At 36.8% G+C, this 27388-nt stretch overlaps 3 protein-coding genes across 10 annotated transcripts; 1 reads left to right on the forward strand and 2 right to left on the reverse strand.

Annotated features, from left to right (window-relative positions):
• Positions 1 to 198: 198 nt before the first annotated feature.
• On the reverse strand, positions 199 to 9722 carry LOC112564342 (aspartate aminotransferase, cytoplasmic-like). The gene is given in 12 exon segments (XM_025239070.1): positions 199 to 957; positions 1959 to 2102; positions 2457 to 2599; positions 2984 to 3063; positions 3065 to 3150; positions 3801 to 3951; positions 4353 to 4457; positions 4860 to 4972; positions 5673 to 5781; positions 8674 to 8855; positions 9333 to 9536; positions 9656 to 9722. Coding segments are annotated over 11 exon segments (1269 nt in total). The 5' UTR covers positions 9448 to 9536; positions 9656 to 9722; the 3' UTR covers positions 199 to 916.
• Positions 9723 to 11264: 1542 nt separating this feature from the next.
• LOC112564340 (sodium-dependent glucose transporter 1A-like) lies at positions 11265 to 20351 on the reverse strand. Of its 4 annotated transcripts, none has more exons than XM_025239065.1 (4): positions 20216 to 20351; positions 16796 to 17002; positions 15971 to 16256; positions 11265 to 15531 (listed from the first exon to the last, which is right to left on the reverse strand). In XM_025239065.1, the coding sequence occupies exons 2-4, from the start codon at positions 16982 to 16984 to the stop codon at positions 14480 to 14482; spliced, it is 1527 nt and encodes a 508-aa protein (XP_025094850.1). In that variant the 5' UTR covers positions 16985 to 17002; positions 20216 to 20351; the 3' UTR covers positions 11265 to 14479. The 4 variants fall into 4 exon arrangements, with proteins under 4 accessions (XP_025094850.1, XP_025094851.1, XP_025094849.1 ...); XM_025239066.1 differs by lacking the exon at positions 20216 to 20351 and adding an exon at positions 19858 to 19991; XM_025239064.1 differs by lacking the exon at positions 20216 to 20351 and adding an exon at positions 19779 to 19917.
• LOC112564345 (major facilitator superfamily domain-containing protein 4A-like) lies at positions 19900 to 26628 on the forward strand. 5 transcript variants are annotated; one of them, XM_025239079.1, is made up of 4 exons: positions 19900 to 19993; positions 24112 to 24292; positions 25150 to 25435; positions 26392 to 26628. In XM_025239079.1, the coding sequence occupies exons 1-4, from the start codon at positions 19932 to 19934 to the stop codon at positions 26592 to 26594; spliced, it is 732 nt and encodes a 243-aa protein (XP_025094864.1). In that variant the 5' UTR covers positions 19900 to 19931; the 3' UTR covers positions 26595 to 26628. The 5 variants fall into 5 exon arrangements, with proteins under 5 accessions (XP_025094864.1, XP_025094868.1, XP_025094865.1 ...); XM_025239083.1 differs by having other exon boundaries at positions 25150 to 25533; positions 26392 to 26497; XM_025239080.1 differs by lacking the exon at positions 19900 to 19993 and adding an exon at positions 20328 to 20447.
• Positions 26629 to 27388: the final 760 nt, after the last annotated feature.

Below are 27388 nucleotides of genomic sequence, written 5' to 3' on the forward strand. Positions count from 1 at the left end.
AACAGACCTGACAGTTATGCCCATCTGTGCATGTTGGTGACAATTTAGCCTACAGCTGAGCAATGATGTAAGTCGTATTACTCTCAAAAATACCCTAATTAAATATTTCACATATATGAAAATTGTGGCAGGCACACCCTTCACCCACACATGGGTATTATGTTACTCATTTTAACTCCTGAACCTTCTTAAGCAAGATTCATTGAAAAGACACGCTTTATTCTGTTAGATTATAGCATGACCAGATTCTTTCCTTCTGTAAAATTAATAAAAAATAATCACCTCCCTAGATTTTCTGTGACAGGAGACAAAAGTAAAAATTAAGTGCCTCTAAACACTGAGCCCAGTTAGTCAAGGTAATGTATAATTAAAGCAAAATATGTACATAGTTTGAAAATGTTTACTGATATATCAGGGTGCTTGTACAGGAAATGGTGAAAAACCAGTAACAAGGTAGACCATTATCTAAAAGCTCTTTAATTCTGTCCAGATGTAATGCTGAGTATCCTGGGAAATAAAGATAAAATCTAAATACAAACATATTATACCATTCACAACCTGGACACTTCTAATAATCTTAGATCACATGTTTCATGAATATCTTAAAATATATTTAATTGTTTGATTTTTACAGGAACTCACATAAGAAAATTCCATCAACTTTAATAAGTCATTCACCTTGAAATCTGATGCATTGAAAGAATCATATTAAAGGCCAAATGCATTGTTTTTTTCCCCACTCACAGCCTTAATATTTCTACAGTTTTAAACTTGATAATATCTGCACAATTTCTGTGTTCATAAGACAAAATTTACCTAAACATAAAACATGCAGGTGAGTGAGAAGCATCCTTCGTTTACTGATTTGGCTCACAGTGAATCCATACTTAACACCAAAGGGAGAGAAAAAGTATTCTCAGATTTTTGCTTGATGGCCAGAGATGCTGGTGTGGCTGTCTAGGAAAAAGAGAAGCAATGAGTCATTGTCTCTTGCTAGTGCGATAAACCCTCTGCTCTTTTCAGCCTCAAACATAGTGTACCATACATGATTCTGATGCATTAATTTTTAACATCATTCTATTGTCTACTCTTGTTATTCTATTGTCAAGTTTTAGACCATGAATTTGCAATTTTATAAAAATGTTTATGCATAATTTCTTCTGAACTTAAATGAAGAGAACTTTGATAAATAAATTTCACATGAAATATGCATATTGAGAACAGTGTATTTTCCCAGGTTACAGAATCTAACACACAGTCTGTCAGGCAAGCAATCTATGAAATAAGTATCTTCTGCTCTCTAAGAATCAAGACATTTTTCAAGGATTATGAACTGCACAACAAATCCAACAACTGGTTCCTTAAGAAAATCTGAGGCATGCAACTTTTACAGTTTATAAACATCAATGTTCAATTGTAGTCTTAATACCACTCTTATTGTGCAAAAATGTTGACAATGAATTTGAATGCATTTATTATCTAAAGTGCAAATAGTATTTAGTAGCTGCTGTTGGCAGAAGCAAAGGTGCAGTGATAGGGCACATAGATGCTGGTAAAATCTTGCATACTGGAACTTTTAAAAAATACAGAGAAACAGAAAAGACCATGGATTTTTAATTCTGGATTTTAAATGGGGCTCACTTTTTTATAAGTTCATACCTTCATGTTATGAATTAAAAGTCCAGATAGGTAACATCTAATTCCACTAAAGTGAGCTTGAAATGTCTTGCTAGCTCTTTTTATCATACAGTTGGATCACAATACGCATAAAAGGCAAATATGCATAGCTGAATCTTCTCCTTGGCCCCTTCAAAAATTGCCTTCAACAAATGTGGTTTTAAGTCACTGTGGGCACTGGAGCTTGCAGAAGTTACAGAAGAAGCTGGAAAGAGGAAATATTTATCCGAAGCCTGCAATAGGTGATAAGAGAAGCTATGCAAAGGGGAAAACTTATTCACTTGATGTCGGATAGGTGTTTATGGCATCATGGATGGCGTCAACCACGTAGTCAATGTTTTTCGTGGTCAGACCACACATGCTGATGCGTCCATTGGCTAGCAAGTAGATGTGATACTTTTCTACCAATACTTGCACTTGTTTTGCTAAAAAATAAACAACGCAATTTTATTAAATAAATAATTTCTTATCTCACAAGATATTTAAATCAGAAGCAGAAACAGGTAGTGTGCATCACATATTTCAGGACATCAAATGTATAAAACTAAAAAATAGCTGGCTAACATGTGAAGGAGATTTATAGAATACTGAATATATTTTCAAAATTCATGCAAAACATTAAAACCTTAGCAAGACTATAACATTAAGATTTTACCACTCATCAGAGAAGGAGGGCTCATAATTTAGACATGTAAGTTGGTCTCTCACTCAAAATAATAACTTTGTAGCAAACAAGAAAAAAGACCAAAAAAAAAAAAAACCATTTAAGGTTTGCTTACGTGTTAGCCCTGTGAAGCTGAACATGCCAATCTGTTCCAGAATATGAGTCCATTTCCCTTCTGTTTTCTTCTGACGAAGCTTGTTGTACATCAGCTTACGCATTTCCTTTATGCGATCAGCCATGGTCTTCACCTGTCCTCTCCTGATAGAGAAAAAAAACCCATATCATCATACAAAGTGCTACCTTTCACACATTTGGCAGCATCAAAGGATTACTGCTAAAAAAGTGAAACAGTTTTAATGCATGCACTTACATTCTAGTGAAATGAAATATATTGCAAATCCTTTCTGGTGATCTATAAGTATGATTATGCATGCACAAGACAAATTTAAGATGAGACAATGTTCACATAAAACCTTATTTTGGTGGATAACTTATGAATCAGACACCCAAGTTTGCTTACATCTGCATTCTTCAAAACTATTCCATAGAAAGCATATTTCTGCTCTGAAAGTTTAGTTACTGATTGAATACAAACTGAAACTATTACTGAAGAAATAGAGAAAAGCAACAAAGAAGTCTTACCATTCTTCAAAGTAGGCAGGGTTGTTAAGAACCATGGCCACAATGCGTGCTCCATGATGTGAAGGATTAGACCAGGTGGTTCCTTACAATGATTTCCATCTGGGAGCGGATGTTGGGGATCACATCTGGTGTCTTGGTAACGATGCATAAATTACCAATTCTTTCATCTACAAGAGAAAAACAAGATGACCCGATAAACAAAACTGAACAAGCATATAGGGTTAAAACATTTATTTACATTAATCAAGCATCTAAACTGCCCATCTAAAGGTTGGCTGAAATACTGTCAATATCAAATGATTAAATTTTCAATCACAGAAAATTTTGTATGTATCAAACCCAACCCACTCTCAATTGAGGTATCAATATGACCCAATGAGAAAATTTAACAGAATCTTGCTTCTGTCCAAACTTCACTTCCAAACGATTTACATAATAAGCAGAAAAGAACAAAAAAGTAATAAATATTTTTATATCAGACATTTATTTATGAAGTATCATTACATAACTGCTTGCTGTAAGTGCAGTGCAGATATGCTGTATTTAAAGACTACTTATTGCCACTAAAAGTCTTCTGTCCTTCATGAGTTATGTTTTAAAAAAAACACAAAGCAAAAGCAAGGTGAAATTATTCTACCATCTGGTTTTATGACAAGTAATTAAAGCATAATTAATGTACTGTCAAATCAAATTATCTTGAAAAATGTTGTGGCCTATTAAATATAAAGCAAAAAAAATTTGAAACATAAATAAGCTCCACCATCTCCAGAAAACATTAACTGCTAATGAAAAAATATCAGAAGAGTATTATACTGACTGTACAAGCCAAAGTTTTTGGAGAAGGACTGTGCCACTAGAAGTTCAAAGCCACGTTTGACAAAATATCGCACGGTTGCAGCATCAGCATCCAGATCTCCACTTGCAAAACCTTGATATGCAATGTCAATGAGGGGAAACAGCTTCCTCTCCTTCCAATACAAAGGGAGAAATGAAAGAGTGATTGTATGCCTAAAATTATGCGAGAATGAACACCACAGAAAAATAAATGACTAAGTTAGCAGGTATCACCCAAATGCTAGGGCATAAACTAGAAGACATGACTTGCTGATAATAATGACTTGCTGTTTTAATTGCCTTAAACACGAGTTTACATGTTCCTCACTTGAAGAACTTCTTAAAAAGTCAACATTGTGTGAAGATGGGAGTCTAAAACTTATTCATCATTTGTAAGTAAACAAGGATCATAGCAACAAATACAAAATACTGGTGTGTCATTCTTAACTTCCTGTGTAATATTGTAAAAAAAAAAAAAATAGTAATTTTACACTGCACCAATGTCATAAACATAAGCTTGAAAATCACCACATACCTCCATTATGTTAGCAATCTCTTCCCACTGCTTCTGAGTGGGGTCAATGCCTGTTGGATTGTGTGCACATGCATGAAGAATGATCACTGCACCCTCTGGTGCCGCCTGTGGACAAAACAGTTGAAACTGCTATGACAACAATGTTCACTATTCCAACAGTCTTCTGGAACCAGAGACAGCTGTGTCGAAGGTCTCTAGATCATTTTTATTAGCATGATATTACTATAAAATTAATAAAATATTGTATTTCCAATCATTTTTAAAGGAAACAACTCATTAATAGATATTAATCAGATCACCCAACAATGGAAGCAAGACATCTGAGGGATAACAGCTTTTCTGAGGCAACAGTCATAATGATTCTTTGTGTTAACACACCTAGAGTTTCCTTGTATAATTTATCTTTTTTTTTAAATTCATAAGTCCTTTTAATATATAAACATCATACCAAAACACTATCAGGGTATATTTATTTTCAAATCTTCTCTTTAGATGATGTGCAGTTACCTTTAAGTCCTCCACCATGCCAGCAAAGTCTACTCCAAGTTCCTTTGCATCCCAGTATCGGTAATCACGGACTGATGAAAATCCTGCAGCTTTGCATATCAACTGGTGATTTCCTGAGAAGCAAAGCAAATAATAGCAGGATTTCTAGGCTGATGATAAAGCATTTTGACACAGTTTGCATTCTGAAGAATCTTCAAGTCCACCTAGAACCAGTGAGGATTTAGTGATAAATTTAAATATAAAAACTACCTCTTGTAGACATAGACAAGGATCAATTTCTGATTTGAAGACAGAAGGAATTAAGTTGAGGAGAATACTTCGAATAAATGATTAGTCTACAGCATATTTTCTCAAACTGCACACAAAAAAAGCTTTTATTCATGGTCTTTCAATCATCAATGTTTTCACCTGTACAACACTGTTTGTGCTACATGGATGCAATTTGCTGTGAAGACAAAGCCAGTAGGAAAGCAGAAAGCATATGTTAAACAGACCTCTCTCTGTGCCCAGATATAAAGATAGATGTTTAAGGATGACTTCTTGTATTATGCAATACAACGTTACTTTTTTTTTTTAACCTATCTCTATATCCAGAGATGAAAAGAAGCATCCAAGATTGACTCCTTGTATGATGTCATGGATTTTTGGAATTAAAATAGCTGTCATAAGTTAAAAAGCTATCTAAAGATATGCATTCAGTCTAATAAACCTAACTGTACATGCACACACATACACATTTTAAAATATAAAGGTAATAAGGCTAACACCAATTAACATTAGCAAGCACATTAATGTTGATACACTACAGCTTACCCCAAGTAGGTTTAGATACGTAGGCAACATCTGATTTTAGGTTCTTTTTCAGGAAGTCTAATGCCAGACGTATACCACCTGTACCACCTTGTACTTGAATTCCTTCAACCTGTAAGAAGACAGTTTTCATACTCAACTCAGCTGAACAATTTAAAATTGAACAATAAAAGGAACAAGCTTCAGGACTCTGAATTTCTAACTGAATTGTTCTGGCTCTTTGATCAGCACACACCTGCAAATACCAATCTTGTACTTATCAATGACTTCCATTTTCAGTCTGACTCTCCTTGCAATCTTTATGTAAAGAATCTAAAATCTCGCATATAAGAGTAAAACCTGGTACAGCCAATACAACTTGAAAAGACTGCTACTCCATCTCCTGAAACATTTCTCCAGCCACAATTAATCTAACTGAACTATTTCAGAAGCCAGTCATGAGAATCATTACATCAAGAGAACGTTGCTACAATCGATGAGTGATTTACTGCCTGCTTTTAACATGGATCGCATCTTATTGCTTTCAATGCTCAATCAATCAATCAATCAATCAATCAATTTAACTTTATTATCTCACTAGGAGAAATTACAAGACGTGGTAAAACAACTGGCTTATAATAAAAACTTATAATAAAAACTTAATAACAACTTAATTCCACTCAAACTATCATCTCACAACAAACACCTTACAGTCCATGTAAATACACAACTAAATAATAAGAAACAACACTAAAACATATTCCAAAACCACACACCCACATTCCACACACTCACAAATCCTTACACACTTGTTAAACAGTAAGACCACAGACTTGTTTATAAAACTATTCTAGAACGGCAGTGGAAGCTCTTGGAACATTAAAACGTCTCTTGGACGGAAGAAGGTTATAATACTGAGCTAAAACATGTGTACTATCTTTCGCAATTTCACTCTCGCTTTCCGTTACTACTCGTCTTTCATACAAGTCACTCAGGGACACTCCTGCTTCTCCCCAATCACCTTCCCACTCACACTCACAACTCTATCTAACACATTTCCTATTACTAGCTCTCAATCCTCCATACCAACATAAAAATTCAAATGTCAAACACAGACTCAAGAAAACATCTATAAAAAAGCACTTAAACCTTTGTTACATTCAGGAGAACGGAGTTTTTTGTAAACAGTACAATCTAGATTTGACATTCTTGTGAATAACCTCTGTGTTTGGTGTTAAAAGTGAGTTGTCGTCGATCACAGTTCCTAGATATTTTACTGATCAACACGTTCAACCTTGGCACCATCAATGTATAGGGTCAGGGGATAACAGTGCTCTTGCGTCTGAAATCAATCACCAGCTCTTTTGTTTTCTTTACATTTAGATCAAGATAGTTTTCTTTGCACCATTTATTAAATTTATCTACTGCATCAACATAGGCAGAGTGTGAGCTGGATATGTTGGTTGCATTGATATGTCTGATCATCACATCATCTTCTTGTTACTTCCGGTCTCTCTGACACTGTTTTGAGCTGGTTCTGGTTCAATCTGACTAATCACACCTAGCCTGTGATAAAGGAAGGTAACACATATAAGTCTGCTACAAGGTGCTTCTATTCTTGGGCTTCTTTCATTCACTGAGAATATCAACCCACTTGGACCACCATCCACCACTTGTTAGGAATTACAGTGAACTCGGTAACAATTAATCCTTCTGGAAAGCTGTTCTTATTCCGAATTTCTATCCAAAACAATTTTTCCATAGAAATAAAGGAATGATTAAATTGTTCCCAGCCCCTGTTGACTCGCTAATATTTGAAGTTACAACATATAGGTATTTTTAATGAGAACAGTTAATGCAATATAAATGGAATTAAAGAAACATAAAACATTAACGAAGCATTAAACATCAGAAACTTGCCGTTGACGCGTGTTGAAGCAGGTGTGGGGAGGAAGGTGGACACTTGATTCCCCTCATAGCACACGTGACATTGTTAAATCGGGACTCCCTTTTTGTAGCTGATTACGAAAAACTTGCCAGTGTCTGCTCCTCTGCCTTTTTGTAAAACTCTTCGGTCATACGAACATCACATATCCGACATACGCATGCCACCTTCATACTTTGACATCATTTCCTTTTTCAATTCAATTGTTGCCTTTTCCTTGTCATTACCTCACTACTATTAATTGCTCTTAATCTTTCGCTTTTCGTTGAATCATGATTGAGATATCTTATTAAAATAAAGCACAAAATCACTAAATAAGAAGATGCGCATAGATAAGACATAACTGTGTCTCGACTGCGAATGATGACATGCTGTCCGTCACGTGTGGTTACTGGCTGTTCGTTATCCGAAATTTTGTCGCTATCCGCAGATAAACGGTTTAACGAAATTTTTGTTCGTTAACCGAAAATATTCGCTATCCGAGGCGTTCGCTAACCGAGGTTCCACTGTACATGTATGTCGACAATACACAACTGCTAGTGTCTGGGCTCACTTCTCAGTTCCAGCAACTCTGCACTCCCACACAAAGTGAACAGTATAATCTGGATGTCCATAACATCATCCATAAGTCTCTGGATATTCACTATGTGCCATCCTCTACTACTATTCTCATCTCTCTTTCCCAGACTGTCAGGAATCTCAGTATTATCACTGTTGCATTATTGTCTTATGACTCTCACTTCAATGCCGACTGCAAGTCCTTTAGATCGCAGGATCAGTCACATCCAACCCTATAAGTTTTCACCACCAAATAACTAATGTCTAATTCTATTATTACAAATACAGTTTCTACTACTAGCAAAACATAAACACTGTGTTACATTATTAGATCATAATAAAAAAATCAAGAGAACTGGGATTAGTATCCACTCATAAAAGATTATCCAGGGAATATAAGTTGGTAAAACTGTCACTAAAATAAAGCTAAAATATGACATGAAATTTGTAACCTCTCTTTTTCTAACCTGCTGTATTAACTTCAGAGAATATAATACAATCAGCTTTTAATTGAGGTCCTACCCTTCTTTCAAGAATGGCTGGGTTATCTTTGCCCAGCAAAAGAGCAACAGCTGAGGTACGAAAGGCAGGGAGTCCTGCGACTGGCAGATACTCATGATTGAGTGTTTCATCAGAAGCCATCTGTCTCTCCACTGTTGTCACCATTGGTAACACCCATGGCTTGCCATCATCATTACGGTATGCTGTTAACAATGTGAATGTATTTAAATGTGAGTAACACAAAAAATTTTATCATGAACTTTAAGCAACTACTTAACAGTATATTTTTCCACAACAGCCACCTATCCCCTATTGAATACTTTAAACGTGCACTGAAAATGCAATTGGTAACAAAACAAAATTTAACTGGTCAAAATAAAATAGAACTACACAAAGAGTTGTACCAAACTTTCGTTAACACCGAAATTCCAACTTACTGGGGTATTTTCCAGTAAAGTGAATCTAAAATTCGAGTATCTCTGTTGATACTAACTGAAATTCTGTAAGTAGGATTCGCGTTTGCAAAGCGATCCTGTTTTATTTTCTGTTAGCATTTGTGGCGAGCAGAAGGAATCGACCTTCAATGTCATTACTGTCATCATAGCAGACTCTTTTACAGAAGGAGATCAAACGTGCGGTGGATGTGCAACTATAAAAGTAAATAGAAGAAGTCGACATACCTCCAACCCCAAGATCAACTTTGTTTGGGTTCGGATCTTCATTATATCGTTTGGAGAGGGCAAAGACCTCAATAGGTGCGCCCATGGGCACATCGCTGAAAACTGAAGCCGCCATGTTGCCGAAATTGCGGTTCAAGGTCAAGTATGAGATTCGCTGTCACAGCAGTGATTTATATACCTCTTAGGTCGCAAGTTTCACTGCTCCTGTAGATAACAAGAAAAATGTCAAGAAAGGTTACACGGAACTAGTCACAGCAAGATAAAATGACCAGTAATGACTGCCGTTCGCTTGGCAAAATGACAATAATTAAAAGGTCACTGACCGTATGTTCGGCCCCACTGAGAGTTCTCGAGAACGAAAGTAGGTATGGTATATATGTAATTTTTTTTTTTTCAAAAGGACCCGTATTCTTATCCAGACTGGATTAATCTGCTACTTACCAAAACTTACTAAAATTCTTGCGCCCGCGGCCGTGACAATACAAAAGTTTAGCTAGTTAATATATATACCTCAAACAGCTGTATAGATAAATGCGGTTCAATCCATATTTTTATTGAGTACGATAATATACGAAACTGGACTGGACAGTCAAAAATTGGTTTTGTGGATCAACACTCAATTAACATGCAGTATACAGTATACTTGAATTACCACTGTGACGATATACCTACAGAATTGTACGAGAACATTAAACTCCACTAAAGTAATGCGTGAGAACAGTAAATTTCATTTACAACAATCTGAGAGCTGTAATAACACGGTAAACTGCACTTCAAACCGTCTGAAATATCGCAGTAAACATGAAAATACAATATAATGGAAGATGGAGCGAACCAAACGCTCTGCACCGACTTTCGTGACAATAATATAATAATTTTCTAAAAGTAATAGATCAAACTTTCACAAGTTGTGATACGTATATATACTTTGTACTGGTGACAATAAAGAGAAAGAAAAAAAATATATAAGTATGTATATATACCTGACACTGTCGACTGTGCTGAGAATCTGATAAACGATGCAACAGTTTGTGAGTCTACATGGGTTCTATAATTAGCGGTTGGTGGGGGGAGGTATAGGAGGGGGACCCTATATATATATAGTTGACCATGCATGGGGGGGGGGGGGAGGGTCGATCTTTTACGTGACTTTTCGGGGTACATAAAACGACTGATGCAAAGAAAAGGTCAGGAAGGATTGACTTAAAGTGAACTACTCCGACCTGCTCTTGTTGAGACACATGCACGTACGATCATGACGTTTGCAACGACTGCATATATTTGCTATTGCAATGGTGTACGTGTGTACGCACGCGCGTACAAAACACCACGAGGAAGACGTGGTCAAGATGCCCAGAGAAACAATTGTCTGGATGGAGGACAGTCGAGGCTTTCAACATTATTCGTGTCGTCTGAAAGGACTCTCGTGTACCAACATGTATCGTCACACATTCCAGTGTTGCGTGCTTTGTTCAGATGCTGACGGAAACATTCGACAGCCTGCATTCTTTTACACTTCCCTTTTGTGCATTTCAACTAGACCTTTGCTTAAAATGCAGGATGCTTTCAAACAGAAAGCGAAAAGCGACAGTAAAGACACAAATGAAAATGATTTCATGGAACCTGAACGTGAAACGCGCAAAGCCAACACAAGACGCCGATAGCCACTTATACTATGCATACATGTGTGTAAATACATCTGGCTGACAAATGATCAGGTGGATTTGTTTCCTAATAATAACACCAGTCCACATGTTTTGCCTGAAATCTTTCATACAAACATCTGATCAATTTTGTTTTTATTTTAATCCTTAATCTTTCATCCATTTCTGTAACACCTATATGCATATATACTAGTCTTTCCGTGCAACACGCCAACACAATGACAATATATATATCTCTCTCTGACGTACAGAGCCACAATGCAAAACACAAGTTTTTATTTTCGATTTATTCATTTGTTTTCCCTTGCAGATATGGACTTCAGAAACATATACAATAAGCTAAGCATAACACTGCAGTAGATAAAAATGTTTGCGCACCGGTAAAATGTAAAAATGCTTGTTGATATGTTCACCTCTCTTTTTCACTCAACCACCTTTTGAGATCACTTCTTAGGCATGCTGCAGTACGTGTACTTTTAATCCTCCTTAGACTGAATCTTCAGTTTGTATGTTTTCCTATCACTTAATAAAAATGAAATAACACCTACTTATGTTTTTTTAAATGCTGTTTATAACCTTTCCATGTGGCTGCTTGGAGTATGCTCATTGAAAGTGTGTTAATTCTTTTTATTTCTTGATATTTATTATTAAACCCATGTTAGCTGGATCTGAAAAAAAATCAGACCGAATGTACAAAATGTAGAAGCAATCTGCCATCCTGCTCTGTAAGTCTTGAAATGTGTAATACACGCTAGTGCTGCTTACTGTTCGAATGAGCTGATGCTTACTGGAGGATTCTAAAAATTACCACAATCGTTCATTTGCTAACCCGCCAGGCTGAGAAGGAACTTTCATTGGTATTTTAAACGTCTGTTCATTACACCAGCATTGCAAAGTGAAAAAAACTCACCCATAAACAGGAAAGATACCAGTGGGACATTGCGGGACTAGCAGAGGTTAGAGCCGTTAGATGGTCAGGCTTTGGGAGACAGCAACTGACACAGGCCACAGGTTCTGGTATAGTTTATATGGAGAAAAGTAAACACAGCCATGGCATATGCCTCCTTCTATGCAGGGAAGTAGTTGATGCCTTCATCAGCTGTATTATCATTTCAGGTAGGTTGATTCTGTTCACGCCTTTGCCACTGAGTCTGTCCATCTGCCCTTTCCAACTATTAGTACTATAACGGACCAGCACAACTGCTCATCATTTGGTACTGGTCAAGGGAATGTATGGGTGTATGAATAACACTGGCCACTAAAAACTGAAAGACAGTGTTGAACCCCAAATAACCCAATCAACACTGAAATTATAGCTATTGATACTATGCTTGCAAGGTCAGATTATATAACAACAGCCACAAAAGATCATCAGATTTTATAACAAATATACAAGCAAACCTTATAAAGATACCTTCAAGTTAAAGAATCTGACTCTAGTCCCACTGATAAGAACACACATTACATATCTTACGATGGAAAAACTAGCAAGATGAGTGAAATCTTGAGATGGTAACCATGGAAATAGAGAGACAACAGGCAACATAAAATCCATTTCTTAAATCAAAAACATAATAACAATAAGAAGCATCTATATAACTTACAGGTAAACTGACATTCTGCACAACAAAATATTTATTGGAAAAGTCCTAGAAAACACTAATGACTGAAAGGTATAAAGGTCTGCAATTGACTTTGTGTGCATTTGTATATGCACAGTTTGCTCAGATATACATGTATGATGTGTAAATGTACATGCTCACCTATGACACAAATCTGACTGCACAGATTGCATGCCCCATGGTCTGTAATGTGTAAACTCATAAATAAAAATATGGCACCGCAATTACATCATTAAATATTTGAAAGATGAGAAGAATTGAGATTGCTGTGAAACTGCTTGATTGCATGAACTGGTTGGCTGGTTGTTGACAAGTAGTCATTGCACTCATCATTGAATATTTGCACTGATGCTAAATGCCATACATTTTCTGAAACAGAACTTTTAAAGAAAACTGATTTATTAATGTAAAACTCAAACAATTATAAGGGCTACATTTCCCACTTGCTATCTTTTTTTATAGTATAACATTCAGAAGTAATCTGCATGAAATGAATACTGCTGGTTGGCTGTTCTTTTTAATAATACAGATAGGAATCTTAAAAGCAGTTCTTATTGCTTAGTTTCCTTTTTTTATTTTTTTGTTTCATTTTCATTTCATTACAGAAAATTTTTTGAGTAAAAGTCTTGAGCATGATTTTTCAAGATGCCTTGTCCCAGCAACACAAGGTACATGGTGTATAATAAAGTTCTGCTGCATTCATGAACAAATCTTCTCAGTATATTTAAAACAATAGATTCATTGTAGACTCCTCATGCTAATGCCCTTTCACAAAGAAGCCTCTTTGGCCCTTATTTGCATTCACAGACACCAAGATGCTGGTAATATCAAAACCTTGAAATAGTTACAGAGATAAAATGGCAAAAGTAGTATAGTATTGTTGACTTAATAATAAGCTCAAATAATTTAATCATCTGTGAGTTCTGGAGTAGAAACAGATTTAAAAAAAATTAAATGCAGGGTTACTTCTGGGTAAAATACATTTCTGTATTTTGTATAAGCAAATATTTTTGGCGAGATCAGCTGAAATGATTACACTCAGTAGCGTAGAGCATTTTGATGCTGAACGCAGTAGTACCTGGAGGTAGACTAGCTGTATTAAACCAGGGGCATTTGCTAGCTGAAGCAGACCATAAGCTGTATTTTATAAAATTGAACTCACTAGAGCAACATTTACAATAAATTACTATTTCCCTAAGGTCTACGTCTTTGAAAACAACAGGAAATTAACTTTTTGGGAAATGTGTTAGCATTTTGATGATGGTTTCAAAAGTTCAAGGAACACGCACAACACACTCTCCTAGTTTTACCAAAGATATGAATATTCATTAAATGCTTCAGATCTCTTTCTTTTGGCAAGGACCAAGACAAACCACAGAGTATCTTCAAGTAAGATCTAGCACAAATGTGTTTACTTCTGTAGTCTTTCAAACTCCTCTTGCTATATATACAATGCAAAAAAAAAACTTCACAGTTTCTCTATGATAGGTTTGTTGGCTCATGATCTGTTTAGATATCTTCTCTCTGAGATATGTATCCCACCAGAAATGTATTCCAACCCAAGATGCCATGTTACTATTTTAATGGAGGCGGATACTATTTCTACTAATCTAAAAATTGATCTTAAATTCAAATCTGAGACAATAATGTCTTGTCAAAAGGTCTAGACAATAAGTGTAATGGGGAAGAAAAAACAAAAACTGAAATAATTCTTCTTCCCTTTACGGTCACAAGCCATAAACAATCATATAACAATAAAAGGTAAAAAAACAAAATCTGCTAAAAGTTTATAGTCGATGGAATAAACAAGCACACATAACACCCTTAAATTGGTACTTACAAAATATCATTCTCTAATAATTTAGACATCAGCTGTTTCATGGGTAGTATCTCCATCCACTGCAAGTGTGGGAGCAACTATTTCTAGTGTACGTACTTCAGAAATAATATAATGTTTACGCAGATAGAGCCGACTCAGACAAAAGAGGAAAAACATAACACATAAACACAAAAGAGATTCAAATGAAAGAAGATATGGAAACCACATTGGTGTTAAGTTCTGCATGAGGGCACCAAGAGCAATAGGATTCACCATGGTACCTGAGGATGAGGCTACAAGGATGGAGGAAGCTACACGGCCTGTTACTCTAACAAACTCTTCTTCCATCCACAAAAATCCTGTTGGAAAGATAGATGACATGGAAATCCCTGCCAAGACTGTGCACACCCACACTCCTATTGTAAAATGAAATTGAGATGATAACAAGAACCCAAACTCTGAGAACACCATCATTGTGCAACAAATAAACAGGAGTTTGACAGATGAAACATAACGCACCACAAAAATGGAGAGGAATCGGGCGGAAGCAAAAGATGCCCAAAAAACAGAAGTAATCTCTGCTCCCATAGCTTTACTCCATAACAGATGTTTCACAACAAAGGTAGACAAGAAAGCTGCAAAAGTGTCCTCCACCGAGCAGTACAAAAAGTACATCAAACAAAGCATCAGCAAAACAAATATAAATAGGATTGAAGGTAATGGTTGTTTAACTGCCTTTTTCTCATCTAATGCACTTTGCCTTCTTTTTTCCGATCTGTCGGTAAACCACTGCATAGTAAGTGGAAGAGATGGTAAAAACATAAAGATCCCAGATATGAGGAAGGCATAGTGCACATCAGTACTCAGTGGCAGTGCAGGGCCAGTATTGTTATTAGTTCCATTTGAAGAAGCATTGCTCAACAAAACTGATGTGTTTGCCTCCAAACCTTGACCGTCTTCTTCTGGGACTGGCGTCAGGAAGGGTGCAGTTATTAATGGAGAAATCACACCTCCAAAGGCAAAAGCGAAGTGGAGAAACTGCATGGCCATTTCACCTTCATTGCCCCAGATCCTTACCAATTCTGCATTTCCAACTGAATCAAAGAAGAAAAACAAAACTTGTTATTTTATTTTCAAACTCAATCTAGAACCTAAATCTGTAATATTCTGTGTGTGCATGTGGGTAGTTTTGTACATAAATTTTTATGTGCATGTGTGTCCTGAAATTGTATTGCTAAATAACAGACATATGAACTTCAAAGTGGAATCAGAACTTACAAAAGAAAGTAAGATACTTCACATTCCAGCATATATTTACCATATACAAATCCATCATCTTCATCGAAAGCTTTTACCATTAAAAAAAAAAAGAGTTTAAAGATAACACGTTTTGAGTGATGCACATTTTTCAAGTGATGAGAAAATCAGTTACATTATTAAACATGTAAACAAAAGTCAATTTAAAAAAGAAAAGAATTAAATTCCACCACATAGCTCTACTAAAAAAACCAAAAACTTTAAATGGCTGCATACCTGTATCAACAGATCCTGCACACATGGAACAAAGAAAGTGGATCATGATCATGAGAACATAGGGTGAGCACCATGGCAAAGCTATGGTGGTGAAAGACAATCCCAGCAATGACATGATTAACAGAAGTGACTTGTTAAGCTTGTCATAGACCATTCCTGCAGTCAAAGATCCCACCAAATAGCCAACAGATGCAGCAGTAAAGAAGAATGATGCAGATTTTACATCTGTCTGTGTGATAATCTGAATATCCAGGAAAGCAGGTCCTCTCTGACCAACCGCAAATCCCTGTTACAATGTTAAAAATGAATCATATTTAATTATAACCTAAACCAAATGATATTTTGTTATCTTAAATAATGAGCTTCAGCCACAAGAGCCAGAAGATTTGGAATACTAAATTGGTACAACTGCAATTCCATCTTCATTTATAACTATTTAGTTTGGTGCAATGAGTGCAAGCAGAAGGACAATACTTTCAGGGATCTCTTGGTTGTTAAAAGTCATTTTGCCAACTGGACCCTATGTGGCACAGCTGCTCATGCTACTAAATAAATGTCTAAATTAACAGAATTAATCTTTTACAAGAAGAGATTTCGTGTCTTTACTTGTCATCTACTGCCTCTCCTCCTCATCTTCCTACTTCTAGCAGTATAGGGTATTTAGGCTGAAAGGCTGAACAAAGAAATGCATTTCTAAAAGTATCTGAAACAGACAATTATTGTTTTAACTGCATCTAAACAAATCTAAAGGCACATACATTGAAAATAGATGCTACACTCTAAATATTAGTATGCACTACCATGATTGTTCCACAGACAGCTCACCAGTGCACAGAAACTGAGTCCAAGCCACAGAGTTCTCAGACATCTTCTCCTGTATTCAGGTAACTTCAGCTTTGTTCTGAATCCTGATACAGCATTTTGTGTGTCAGTGGGTGTTCCCTCAGGAGAAAGCTGTTTTTCTGTTTGTTTGTCATTAAGAGTCACCGCATCTCCGACATTCTCAAGAGCCATGGTCCAACTGGTAATTTACTGAAAGGAAAAAAAATACAGTTGTCTTTATAAAGTTCAAAGTTTTAAATATTGGGCAGATTTCTTATAATAAGAAGTAAATTACAAAAAAACAACAAACAAAAAACACACACACACAAAAACAACTAAACCTCATAACAAGAATAAGTACAATTATAAAGAGTTCTCACGGCATGAGAAGGGAAGAAGAGACATTTTATTAGAAAAGAGTTTTATTGGTGTTTTCTAGTTGTTTTGGTGTCATACACAGACAGCTGATATACAGTCTATCATTCAGTATTTTGTGTGTCCATAGATCTGTGCTTTACTAATTTGTTTATGAACAAAGCACTCACGTCACAACTAGGCAAGACATTTGTAACAAGTATTAAAAACAGGCTAAACCACTTCTGCAAGGCCAACAACACCCTGCTCCTAGAGCAGAGTGGTTTTAGGAAGAAAACATAGCACAAGAGACCACATCACAGCCTTACAGCAGGAAATAACACCCACACTGAAAAAAGAGTGAACCTCTTTGGAGTTTTCCTGGACATAGAAAAAGCATATGATATGCTGTGGCACGAGGGCCTGCTCCAGAAACTCCACAACATAAGCACCCCAAATAAAATAGTTCAACTTCAACAATCCTTCATTATCAAACAGGAAAATATGAGTAAGAGTTGAGGACCAAACACCCAGGGAGGTACCACTAGATAATCGAGTCCCACAGGGGAGTGTCCTCAGTCCCTTGCTGTTCAACATGATTGCAGACCTCCCCAAAAGTGTAAAACATGTTAAAGCAGGGCTTCTGCTAAGGCTAAATTCTTTGGGGTCCCAGGGACCCCTTCTTCAGATTTTTAAGGGGTCCCTGCTCTTCGCCCAACTTTGAAGGGGACCCCATTGACGAAAATTGAAGGGGTCCTCCAAACTTTTAATGCGTACTGTACGCAAATTTTTTGCGTAAGCAGAAGCCCTGTTAAAGTCAAACAATCTGCAGATGACACATCCCTCCTAGGAAAAGTAGAAATACATAAAACAAATAACCCTAGCAGGTCCAAAATCATAGGAATAGATGAGATACAGGAGGATCTGCATGAAATAGCGAAACAGTTTAAATATAATGGCTTCAAAGTCTCAGCCACCAAAACCCAGGCAATAATATTCAAAAAACCAAACCAGAAAAAAAGAATACCCTAAATTAACATTAAACCAAACAACCCTTAATTATGGTTCACAGATACAATTTTTAGGGGTTATCTTTTTGGAAAAATTAAATTAAAACCCATATGTAGACAAAATAACTAAAGCTACCAAAAAAGTAATAAACCTAATGACAGCAGTTCCTGGAAATAACTGGGGAACAAATCTAGTCTCTTCTTACATCTATTAGGCCCATGTGATGTCTAAACTATTATACGCAGCTCCACTGCTAGTCCATCTTAGATCAAACCAGATAGCTAAACTCCAGAGTACAGGCCAGGGCACTAAAAGTAGTATTAGTAATATCTGCATACACACCAAACCTGTCAGTACTAGCAGAAACAGGTCAGAAACCCATAGAATTGATAATCAAGGAAAATCCCTCCACCAGACCACCCGTACCTCAATATTCACAATGAACTAAGTGCCATACTGACAGCCATTCAGACACTTCACCTTAAAATGAAGGACACCATGCAGCGACAATAACTACTAATATTTGACTCCTTATCAGCACTCCAGGTGCTAAAAAACAAATCATCAAACAGAATAGACATAGTATACAAGATACTATATCTATCATAAACAAGATTAACCAAGAAAATGGAGACATTAAGTTCTTTTGGGTTCCATCTCATACAGGAATAAAAGAAAACGAAGAGGCTGATAAACGAGCTAAATTGGCATCAAAATAAGAAACAAACCCTAAAGTCACCACCCTAAACATATCTATTTCACCAACAGAAAGAATAATGGCCATAAAACCAGCAATAAAAATAAGGTGGCAAGAAAAATATAAAAATGAAGGTAAAGATACAAGGAGACTGATAGATCCAGCCTAGTCACACTCTGACATTCTTAAAATCAAACAGGTCTGAACAAACCAAAATAGCTAGAATGAGACTTAAGGGAGAATATCTAACAAGATACAAGGACCACACTTCATGCACATGTGGGGATAGACTAAGCACATACACATATGTGCTGCTGGAGTGTAATGAAAACAAACTAGAAAGGGAAGAACTAAAACATTTCTTAGACAAATATAGAGTGGCACTAAACTTTAAGAACTATGGCAGAATACACTTTCATTAGTAGCATCAGTAGCAACAAGCCACCTAAACTCTTGACTAATATAAGATAGACAAAAGATGATAATTGGATAAAAAAAAAATTAGTTATATACACCCACAGGAAAGAGACACCCAACCGTCTAGAATCAAGACTAAAAAGTAAAAATTGAAACCATACAATACGTGGTAGCAGGGCAGACTAGACAGGCATCTTATGCATAGTTAGCAAGTGGCAACAGCAATGAAAAGCGGGCACCATCACACATCTGCGAGGTCCCAAGACAGCTATACCCTCCTTACACCCACATCTCCCATATCCACACAACAAAGATCCACACAGCCCCCCCCACACACACACAGTGCGAAGCAGTTTAATTCCCTCCACAATCATCATCAGCAACAACATATTACACCCAGTAAATGAAACTGCACGTGCAGATTATATAAGCACATATATACACCAGGTATCTCGCCGGCGATCACTCGTACTTGACCCACGAAAAATATGAGAACATAACACGTACCAACAGTATGCACTTATGTATGAAATGAGAAGAATAATGAAGCAGTCTGAATGTCTAGATCACTGGAAAGTACATACACCTTCCATATTCCAAATGTAGGGCGTCTCATCAGTACAGGTGTACCAATAGGAGACCTTCACCTCCATCAGCCTAATGAATGGGCGTGTGCCAAACTTCAACCATGAAACTATAGCATGTCGAAAACCACATGGCAGGTAAACGAAAGACTGTTATTCTGTAACACAGGTTCGTAACTATGTAAACCGTACGCGATCCTCAACACACTTGCCGCAGTGAGCTCTCCTGTGGTCACAAAAGCTCAGTCAGGGGGGGACAATTCTACGACAGCAACCGGCTTCGAGGCGCGACAAGAAAACTGCAAAGTTTTCAGAAATACTCTTCTCGTCGGCGTTATTATTTCGAATAATATGACTTACCGTCGTTTCAGGTGGACACAGATATTAGGTTCTTGGCTGAACTGGTATAAAACCCTGTCAGTTGAAAGAAGGATTGACGGCCAGTGGTGGCACTCAGTCCAGGGATGTGTATAGGAGATAAAAGTTGGTGGTCAGTCCACAATGTGTGATGAAGGATTCTGCTGCTGAACAAATAAAAAGGAGAGAGCACTCCTAGCCACAGTGCCTCTTCACATGCTCCCGATTATTCTAGGTCACATATCGTGTTTGACCTTTTAAAAGATTAGACAACTGTATACTTGAAAAAAATTACTTGATCACATTGCTCTTTAAGTAGGTCGCTTATATTGCCGGTCTTCCAAACTGACAAAATTGTACGGAGAGTACGTGTGAAAGGGATTAAGATTTTTTTTTTCGGTTTATTTAGCATCGACAGACTTAAGGGTCGACGGATAATGAGGTAGTTTTTTGAATGTTTTTCTAAAGTAGTTAAAGATTATTTTTCTTCCATTTGTGGCCTATGTTAAATTATTTTAGGGCTTATGTTGGCATCAGTGTGTGCAGGAAAGTGTTGACTGCAAAAGTGAATTTCAAATTTTTTTTATCAGTTGAATCCAAAGAACCATGAGTTTATATTGACTACAGTCCAACAATTCAAATTGCCTGCTTTGGCTAATCCAGATATTTATGAAAATTCAGCAAACACTCATGTTTGATTTAAAAAAACTTTATTTGTCTCTAAAAAGAAAAATAATATCTGCAACAAAAAGGAGTTTTCTATAGATTTCTCTTCAACCATAGCATTTCTGCTTTCTATGGTTAAGCAAGTGATTTCCTTATGCCAAAGTGCAGTGCTAAAGCAATTAAAATGTTGAGGATGTAAGATGAATCCTTTGAGGCTGAATTTTTCTGTAGAGGGATGCAGCCTGGCATTTGGTTAAACTTGTTCAATAAAGGATAGTACATCTGCCCAATCTCTTCCTGTATGGTTGAGTGTGTGGGAGACATTTTGCGTACTCATGCCATAACCCCACCACTAAGCTGCATCACATGAGAGTATCTGCCTTCCTATGCAAGTCCAACTGCAACCTGTCCACTGCCCTTCACAGGGATAAAAATCATCACCAAATCCCCATTCAGCTCACCAGTCACTGGATGATTAAACAGTTGCTTTCTAGACAGTACCTGTTGGGCATTTCGTTTATAGGACTGGGTGAAACGACTTTGTTCACCATCTGCACAGGAAACTTCATGGTCTTTTCTATGAAAAACAAACCAGCTTGCAAAATAGAATGGCCATAATTATGCACCCTTCATCCCCTACAAGGCCAGTTACACAGGTTTTTACACAAAGCTGAATGCTTTTCAGCTAAAGCTGAATTCCTAGTCCTCTCAGCATCAATAAAATCTATCTTAGTAGCATATAGTTTCATGGCATTTTGCAAGCCTTGTTTTAAATTTTTAAAATTCTGCTTACAGCTTAAAAGAGTGCAAACATAACTACTTCACATACACAACTTTGAAGGGTCACTCTTTAGCTGTGAGTTGATGTGAAAGGCATGGTTCACCATGCTTTTAGCACATCACATAGAAAGCAAAACCCATTACTCTGTCCATATTTTAAAATCCCTGATAAACTTGGAACCAGCTTCAGCAGGGTGAACGATGGATCTTCCTCAACCCTGCAACCCTCTGTTCCAATTGGTCACACTAACCACATGATTATAAAACTTCCCAATAAACAACACAAACCACAGGACTGACTGACACATTAGTCACTTGTTTCTGCTCAAATCAATTGCAACATTTAGGCCTTACTGAACTAAAGAGTCAATCACAAGCAACTTCAAAAGCCTAAATCTTAAAGCTTAATGTCTCAACTCAATCCAGAACTTTACCTAGATAAATGTGCACTTGGTGTGCCCCTGGTCTGTTTGTCCCATATTTATTAACCAAGGGAGACTTGGGCATGTTTCCCTTACAAATGCTTGGTACTGGTAAGTGCTGCATTTTTCTAAAATTTATTTTTTGCTGCATTTTTTGTGGCCTTATGCTCCTTGAGGAGTAACAAGGAATAAACTAAACTAAAACTAATGCTGCACTTCTTCTACATGCAGCAGCTATAGATTTAATTTCCTATATGCAGTATCTCTGTAGTATTTATATTGCATTTCTCCTACATTCAGCAGCTATGGGTTTCATGACTCATTCCTCTTTCAGTTGATTCATTTTGACAGCAGTTTACTATCGTAATCAAAATGATGGCAATGTATTTTATCAGGAGTGTTGATCTGCTGGGTGATATTGATGCGAAATTATGTATTAGTTTTTGTCATCTAAATCTCTGCAAAATGTTTAAGTTCATGTAGCTACATGGTTATATGAAAGCTTTTATTTTTTAATGTATGCTATTTTGATTATGTAATGTAGGTTACTGAGGCATGGTATTGCATTTATGCAATGAGCGCGTAACTGTAACAATTATTGCAAGATCATGGTTCCATCACCTGTTTCTTGATTTTTTTTTGTTTTTGGCTGGCTTCATGAATATTTCATATATTCTTTTCTGAGGTAAGAATATGCAGTGTCATTAGCTTTCAGCAGTATTTGGTTGCCAGATATCTTTTTCTGCAAAGTCTATTGTCCTCAAAAGTTTAGAAGTCTGGTAGCTACAACATAGATTGTAAACTAGGCTGGCAGATAAATTATCACCTTTAGGTAATGCAGCTGTGATCAGTTGTCCCTAAAATAGGAATTCATACTGATCATTAAAATATTCAGAGGGAAATACCTCAAATCACGAAATTTTTGCAAAGACTTTTTTTTTGGAAAGACCATTTTACTCCACAATCTGGATGTAGTCTTATCAGACAAGTGAACAACTGCAGCTGTTATACTTCTCAAATGTATGTCAATTCTATAGTAGGTAAAATCTGTTTCAAGCAACTAGAATACTGTGTTAAGCCAGCACACACTTGTGTTGAAACTTCTGTCACTTGTAATACTTATACAGGGGAGTAGTGCTTTGTCAGGAAGCAGTATCTAGGACTCTGCTATAATCTGATGGGAGGGGGAAGAAGAAAGCATATTGCGGTATTCATCTACATGTATTTAAAACAAAAACTTCAATGATCTAACTCAATTTAAAAAGAAAAAAAAAAGAAACATAAATTTTACTTGTATCTTGAACTAAAACATGGTTATTTTCTGGAGTCAGAATGGGCTATATTGCTTAAGTCAGCCATGCTGTTTTTAAAAAATTATTTTCATGCATACTTTAACATAAAGTTTGCAAGAATCAATGTTTTGGGTGGGGTAAATATTCTTGGGATAAACTTTCATTAATGTAAAGAATTGACAAGGGTGGGTGGTGGTAAGCAGACAGTCCTTGGACAATAGATTTTTTGAATATATACAGAGCATTTATAGTACTAAAAGATATTTCAAGATGCAGCTAGTAATTTAAGCCACCTAACAGGTGTTCAGCCTGGTTTTAAACCCTAAAACTGCACAGACAGGGCCAGAATATTTGGGTAAAACTGATTTATAAAACTGATTTAAAACTTTCAAGCCAGTCTTAAACTGCCAAGAAACACTTCTGTCCATTTTTTACTTTTCCTGGTGTTTTATATATTTGTTCACTTTTTTGCTCTTCATTTGTTCTTTTTTCTGCGCAATGAGCATTCTTCGGAATGGATACCTGCGCATTACAAATTGACATCATCATCATCATCATCATTTATTGTACCTTCACCAGCTTCATAAACAGGAGAATGAATAGCTTAGAGATAATCAAGTGGTCTTAGATTGCAGCATATGCAGTGTTTACAAAACGACTTCATAATTTTAAAATATAACGATTTAACAAATTATTGAAAAGATACAACCTCATGACAAGCATGTGTTCTATGTGACAGTTCAAGCATGGGAACAATTGAAAGAACTGCTACAGCTAGAGAAGAACTAGAAGTTAAGGAAAAGAATCTGAATAAAAGTGGTGATGCTTCACATTCAAAATTTCCAGCCAAACTGAGACTTCCAGAATACAGGAGAAAAGTTCTGCGAACTCTCTGGCTTGCAGGTGCTTGCTGGGCTATGGTATGTATAGTTTCAGAAAAGAACTGTACATTTCATCTACTCCTCTGGAAAAGTCAGGGGTTGAGGGAATACAATGTGGCAAAAAATATTGAAGGAGTATGTGGTCAGTTTACAGCAGCATCACAACAGCCCATGGCCGATTGTAGCAAGAACTTGTCACTTTATGTTGTTAATTATTTTAGCATGCTTAATGTAAAGAAATCAGCACATTCTTGAGTCTGGCTATAGTTTCATTAAATATCACTTTAGCAGTCATACAGCAACCAGTCATTGTATTTTGGATGTGTTTCAGTTTCCATTCAGTGGTTTTTAGGGATTCCTTTTTTTCCAGGTTACCTGTTAGACATCCCAATGGTTTTGTTGATTGCTCATCATAGAAGTTAATGGTCATGAGCATCTTGAAATAAGAGAAGCTCAGACTTCAGATAAAAGATTTGTGAAAACAAATTCCCTTTCTTTTACCAAATGCAATATGATTAGCCTCATTCATTGCTTATTATTTGAGTACATTATATCCTTCTAGGTAAATTCTTCTAAACTTAGCAAAATTTATTTGCTGGAGTTTTTAATTTTGTTCAGGTGTAAGAAAGTGGAGACTGAAACAGACCTACTGTTGGGGATTTTATGCTTAGACTGATGAGCTAGCATGCATCTGTCTGATGATGGTTACAGGAAGTGCTTGATGATGATAAAGTTTGTTCTATTTTATGCCCAAGCTGGCTGAGTTAATACACAATATCAGCAATAGATTTTATTTTTGGAGATTCCATCCCATGACTTAACACATAGAATCTCCTTAGCTCTGTATGAACACAAATAACTGGCATTTTTTTACCTTCTGTTTTTCACCCAAAAAGGGCTTGAGTACTGGCATAAGAGGCCCTTCCTTCCTTGACATACAAATCATCACACAGACAACTCTGGAATCTGCATCAGCATTTTTGACTGCATCCTATGTGGGAAACTTGTTGGGTGCAGTGTTTGCTGGTGTGATATATGACAAGCTGAATAAGTCATGTCTGTTGATTATGATCGTGATTGGGCTTTCCTTGACCAACATAGCACTGCCTTGGTGCTCACCATATGGCCTCATGGTGACCATACACATTCTTTGTACTCTTTTCAGTGGTGCAATTGACACAGGTCTGAAGTATTTACATACTCCCATCATATTTTGCCATCCTGCTTCTAGATCAGGGGTGCCCAACCTACAGCCCATGAGCCACATCTTGCCTGCAAAGGTACTGCTTCATGCAGCCCACTCATTTTAACCAGACACAACATAATTTCATTTCTAACGTCATGATTCTGGCAAAACCGCCATTTTCTGGCCCAAAAGATTTTATATCATGTCCAGTGTGGTCCTCAGGCAAGGAAAGGTTGGGCACCACTGTTCTACTTGAATAAAAGAATTTTATATTTATACAAAGGGCGGATGATTGAGAGTAATTTTAATGACTACATTTAAATATAAAGCTGTCACAAAGATACAGTTACATTCTGAATGAACAGACACTGAAGTAAAGTTAGGACAGTGTGGTTTTATTAGTCACAAAAATGGGCAGACATCAACTGTAAATTTCGGTCTATTGAGTGCACCTGTATATAAACACCATCCACTAAATTTCTGCTTTTTTCAGAAATGTGCTGCACTAGTTTCTAAGCCCCAATTATATTGCCTCATTTTTGGCATGAGAAAGGTGCATGCGTCAGCAACTAATCTGAATGCTCTATGTGGCTTTGATTTTTAAATCTGAACAGTGAATGCCGTAACAATATTAACAGTGAACACTTTAACATGGAGCTCATTGAAAAACTAAATGGAATCTGAAAAATCTGCATCGCTGTTTAAGCCACAGGCTTTCAAGCTGAGGAAAAAAAGTTGTGGCTCAGAGACTGAAATTTACAGTACTACTTTCAGAAACTTTTAGGAGAAATTTTAAAATATTTATCAATCAGTGTTGTTTTTCTGTGCATTTACACATGTACATGTATGCTTACATACTCAATATATTCACACCCTGTCCAGGTCTTCCTCACTAGCCATTCATATAAACATGAAATTATTGTTTTGGGTTTTTTGGTTGTTGTTGTTTTAGCCTGCAATGCGGAACTGCTGAGAATTTGGGGTCAAGAAGGGAGGAAGTCCATGCAGTTCATGCACTTTTCCTTTGCTTTTGGCGGAGTCCTTGCACCACTCATCACTGAACCTTTTCTGACAAGCAATCCAGAAACCGATGATGCTACCAACAGATCTGAAGCAACAGCACAGAATATCACCTTAGCTGGGAAACACTTCTAGTCAGGTATTGCCACTGACAACTCAAGTCCACTATGCCTACCTTATTTGTGGGGTTATAATCTTTCTGACATCTCTTCCTCTTATTCACCAGTGGTTTGGGGAGAGATCAGAGAAAAGAAGGCAAGCCACAGGAGAAGAAGAGAAGACAGTTAAACAGCCCTTACCAAACATCTGTTTATATTTGTTTTACTGGTGCTCTGTATCATGTACTTTTTGTACTGTGCAGTAGAAGATACTTTTGCTTCATTTTTGACCACATTTGTTGTGAAACAACTCTTTTGGAGCAAATCTACAGGTGCTCTCATCACATCAGTGTACTGGGCTTCATTTGCCTCAGGTCGATTTTTATCTATTTTCATCATTCACATCATACCAGTTATCCAACTCCTATTCATTTACAGTCTTACTCTCATTGTTGCTACAATTGGTTTCTTTCTGTCTGCACACCATAATGTGACTGAGGGAGTGTGGGTATGCTCAGTGGCAGCAGGGCTAGCAATGTCATCATTTTTCCCAACTGGACTGCTTTGGATGGAAAGAGACCTTCTCCGAGTTACTGGCCGTGTGGCATCTGCTATTTTAGTTGCTTCATCATTAGGAAGCATGGTTGATCCCATCATTCTCGGCCATCTTATGCAGGAACAGACTCCTATGTGGTTTTCCTATATCCTCATGATTGAAGCTACTTTGTGTTTCTTCGCCTTTTTTGTGGTGTTTAGTCTGTCTCACTTATATCTGCGGAAACGTGGCATATCTGAACAACAAGTGCATGAAATTGTCATTCCTGTTCTCAA

Source organism: Pomacea canaliculata, linkage group LG5, assembly GCF_003073045.1.
Source record: "Pomacea canaliculata isolate SZHN2017 linkage group LG5, ASM307304v1, whole genome shotgun sequence".
NCBI lineage: Eukaryota > Metazoa > Mollusca > Gastropoda > Architaenioglossa > Ampullariidae > Pomacea > Pomacea canaliculata.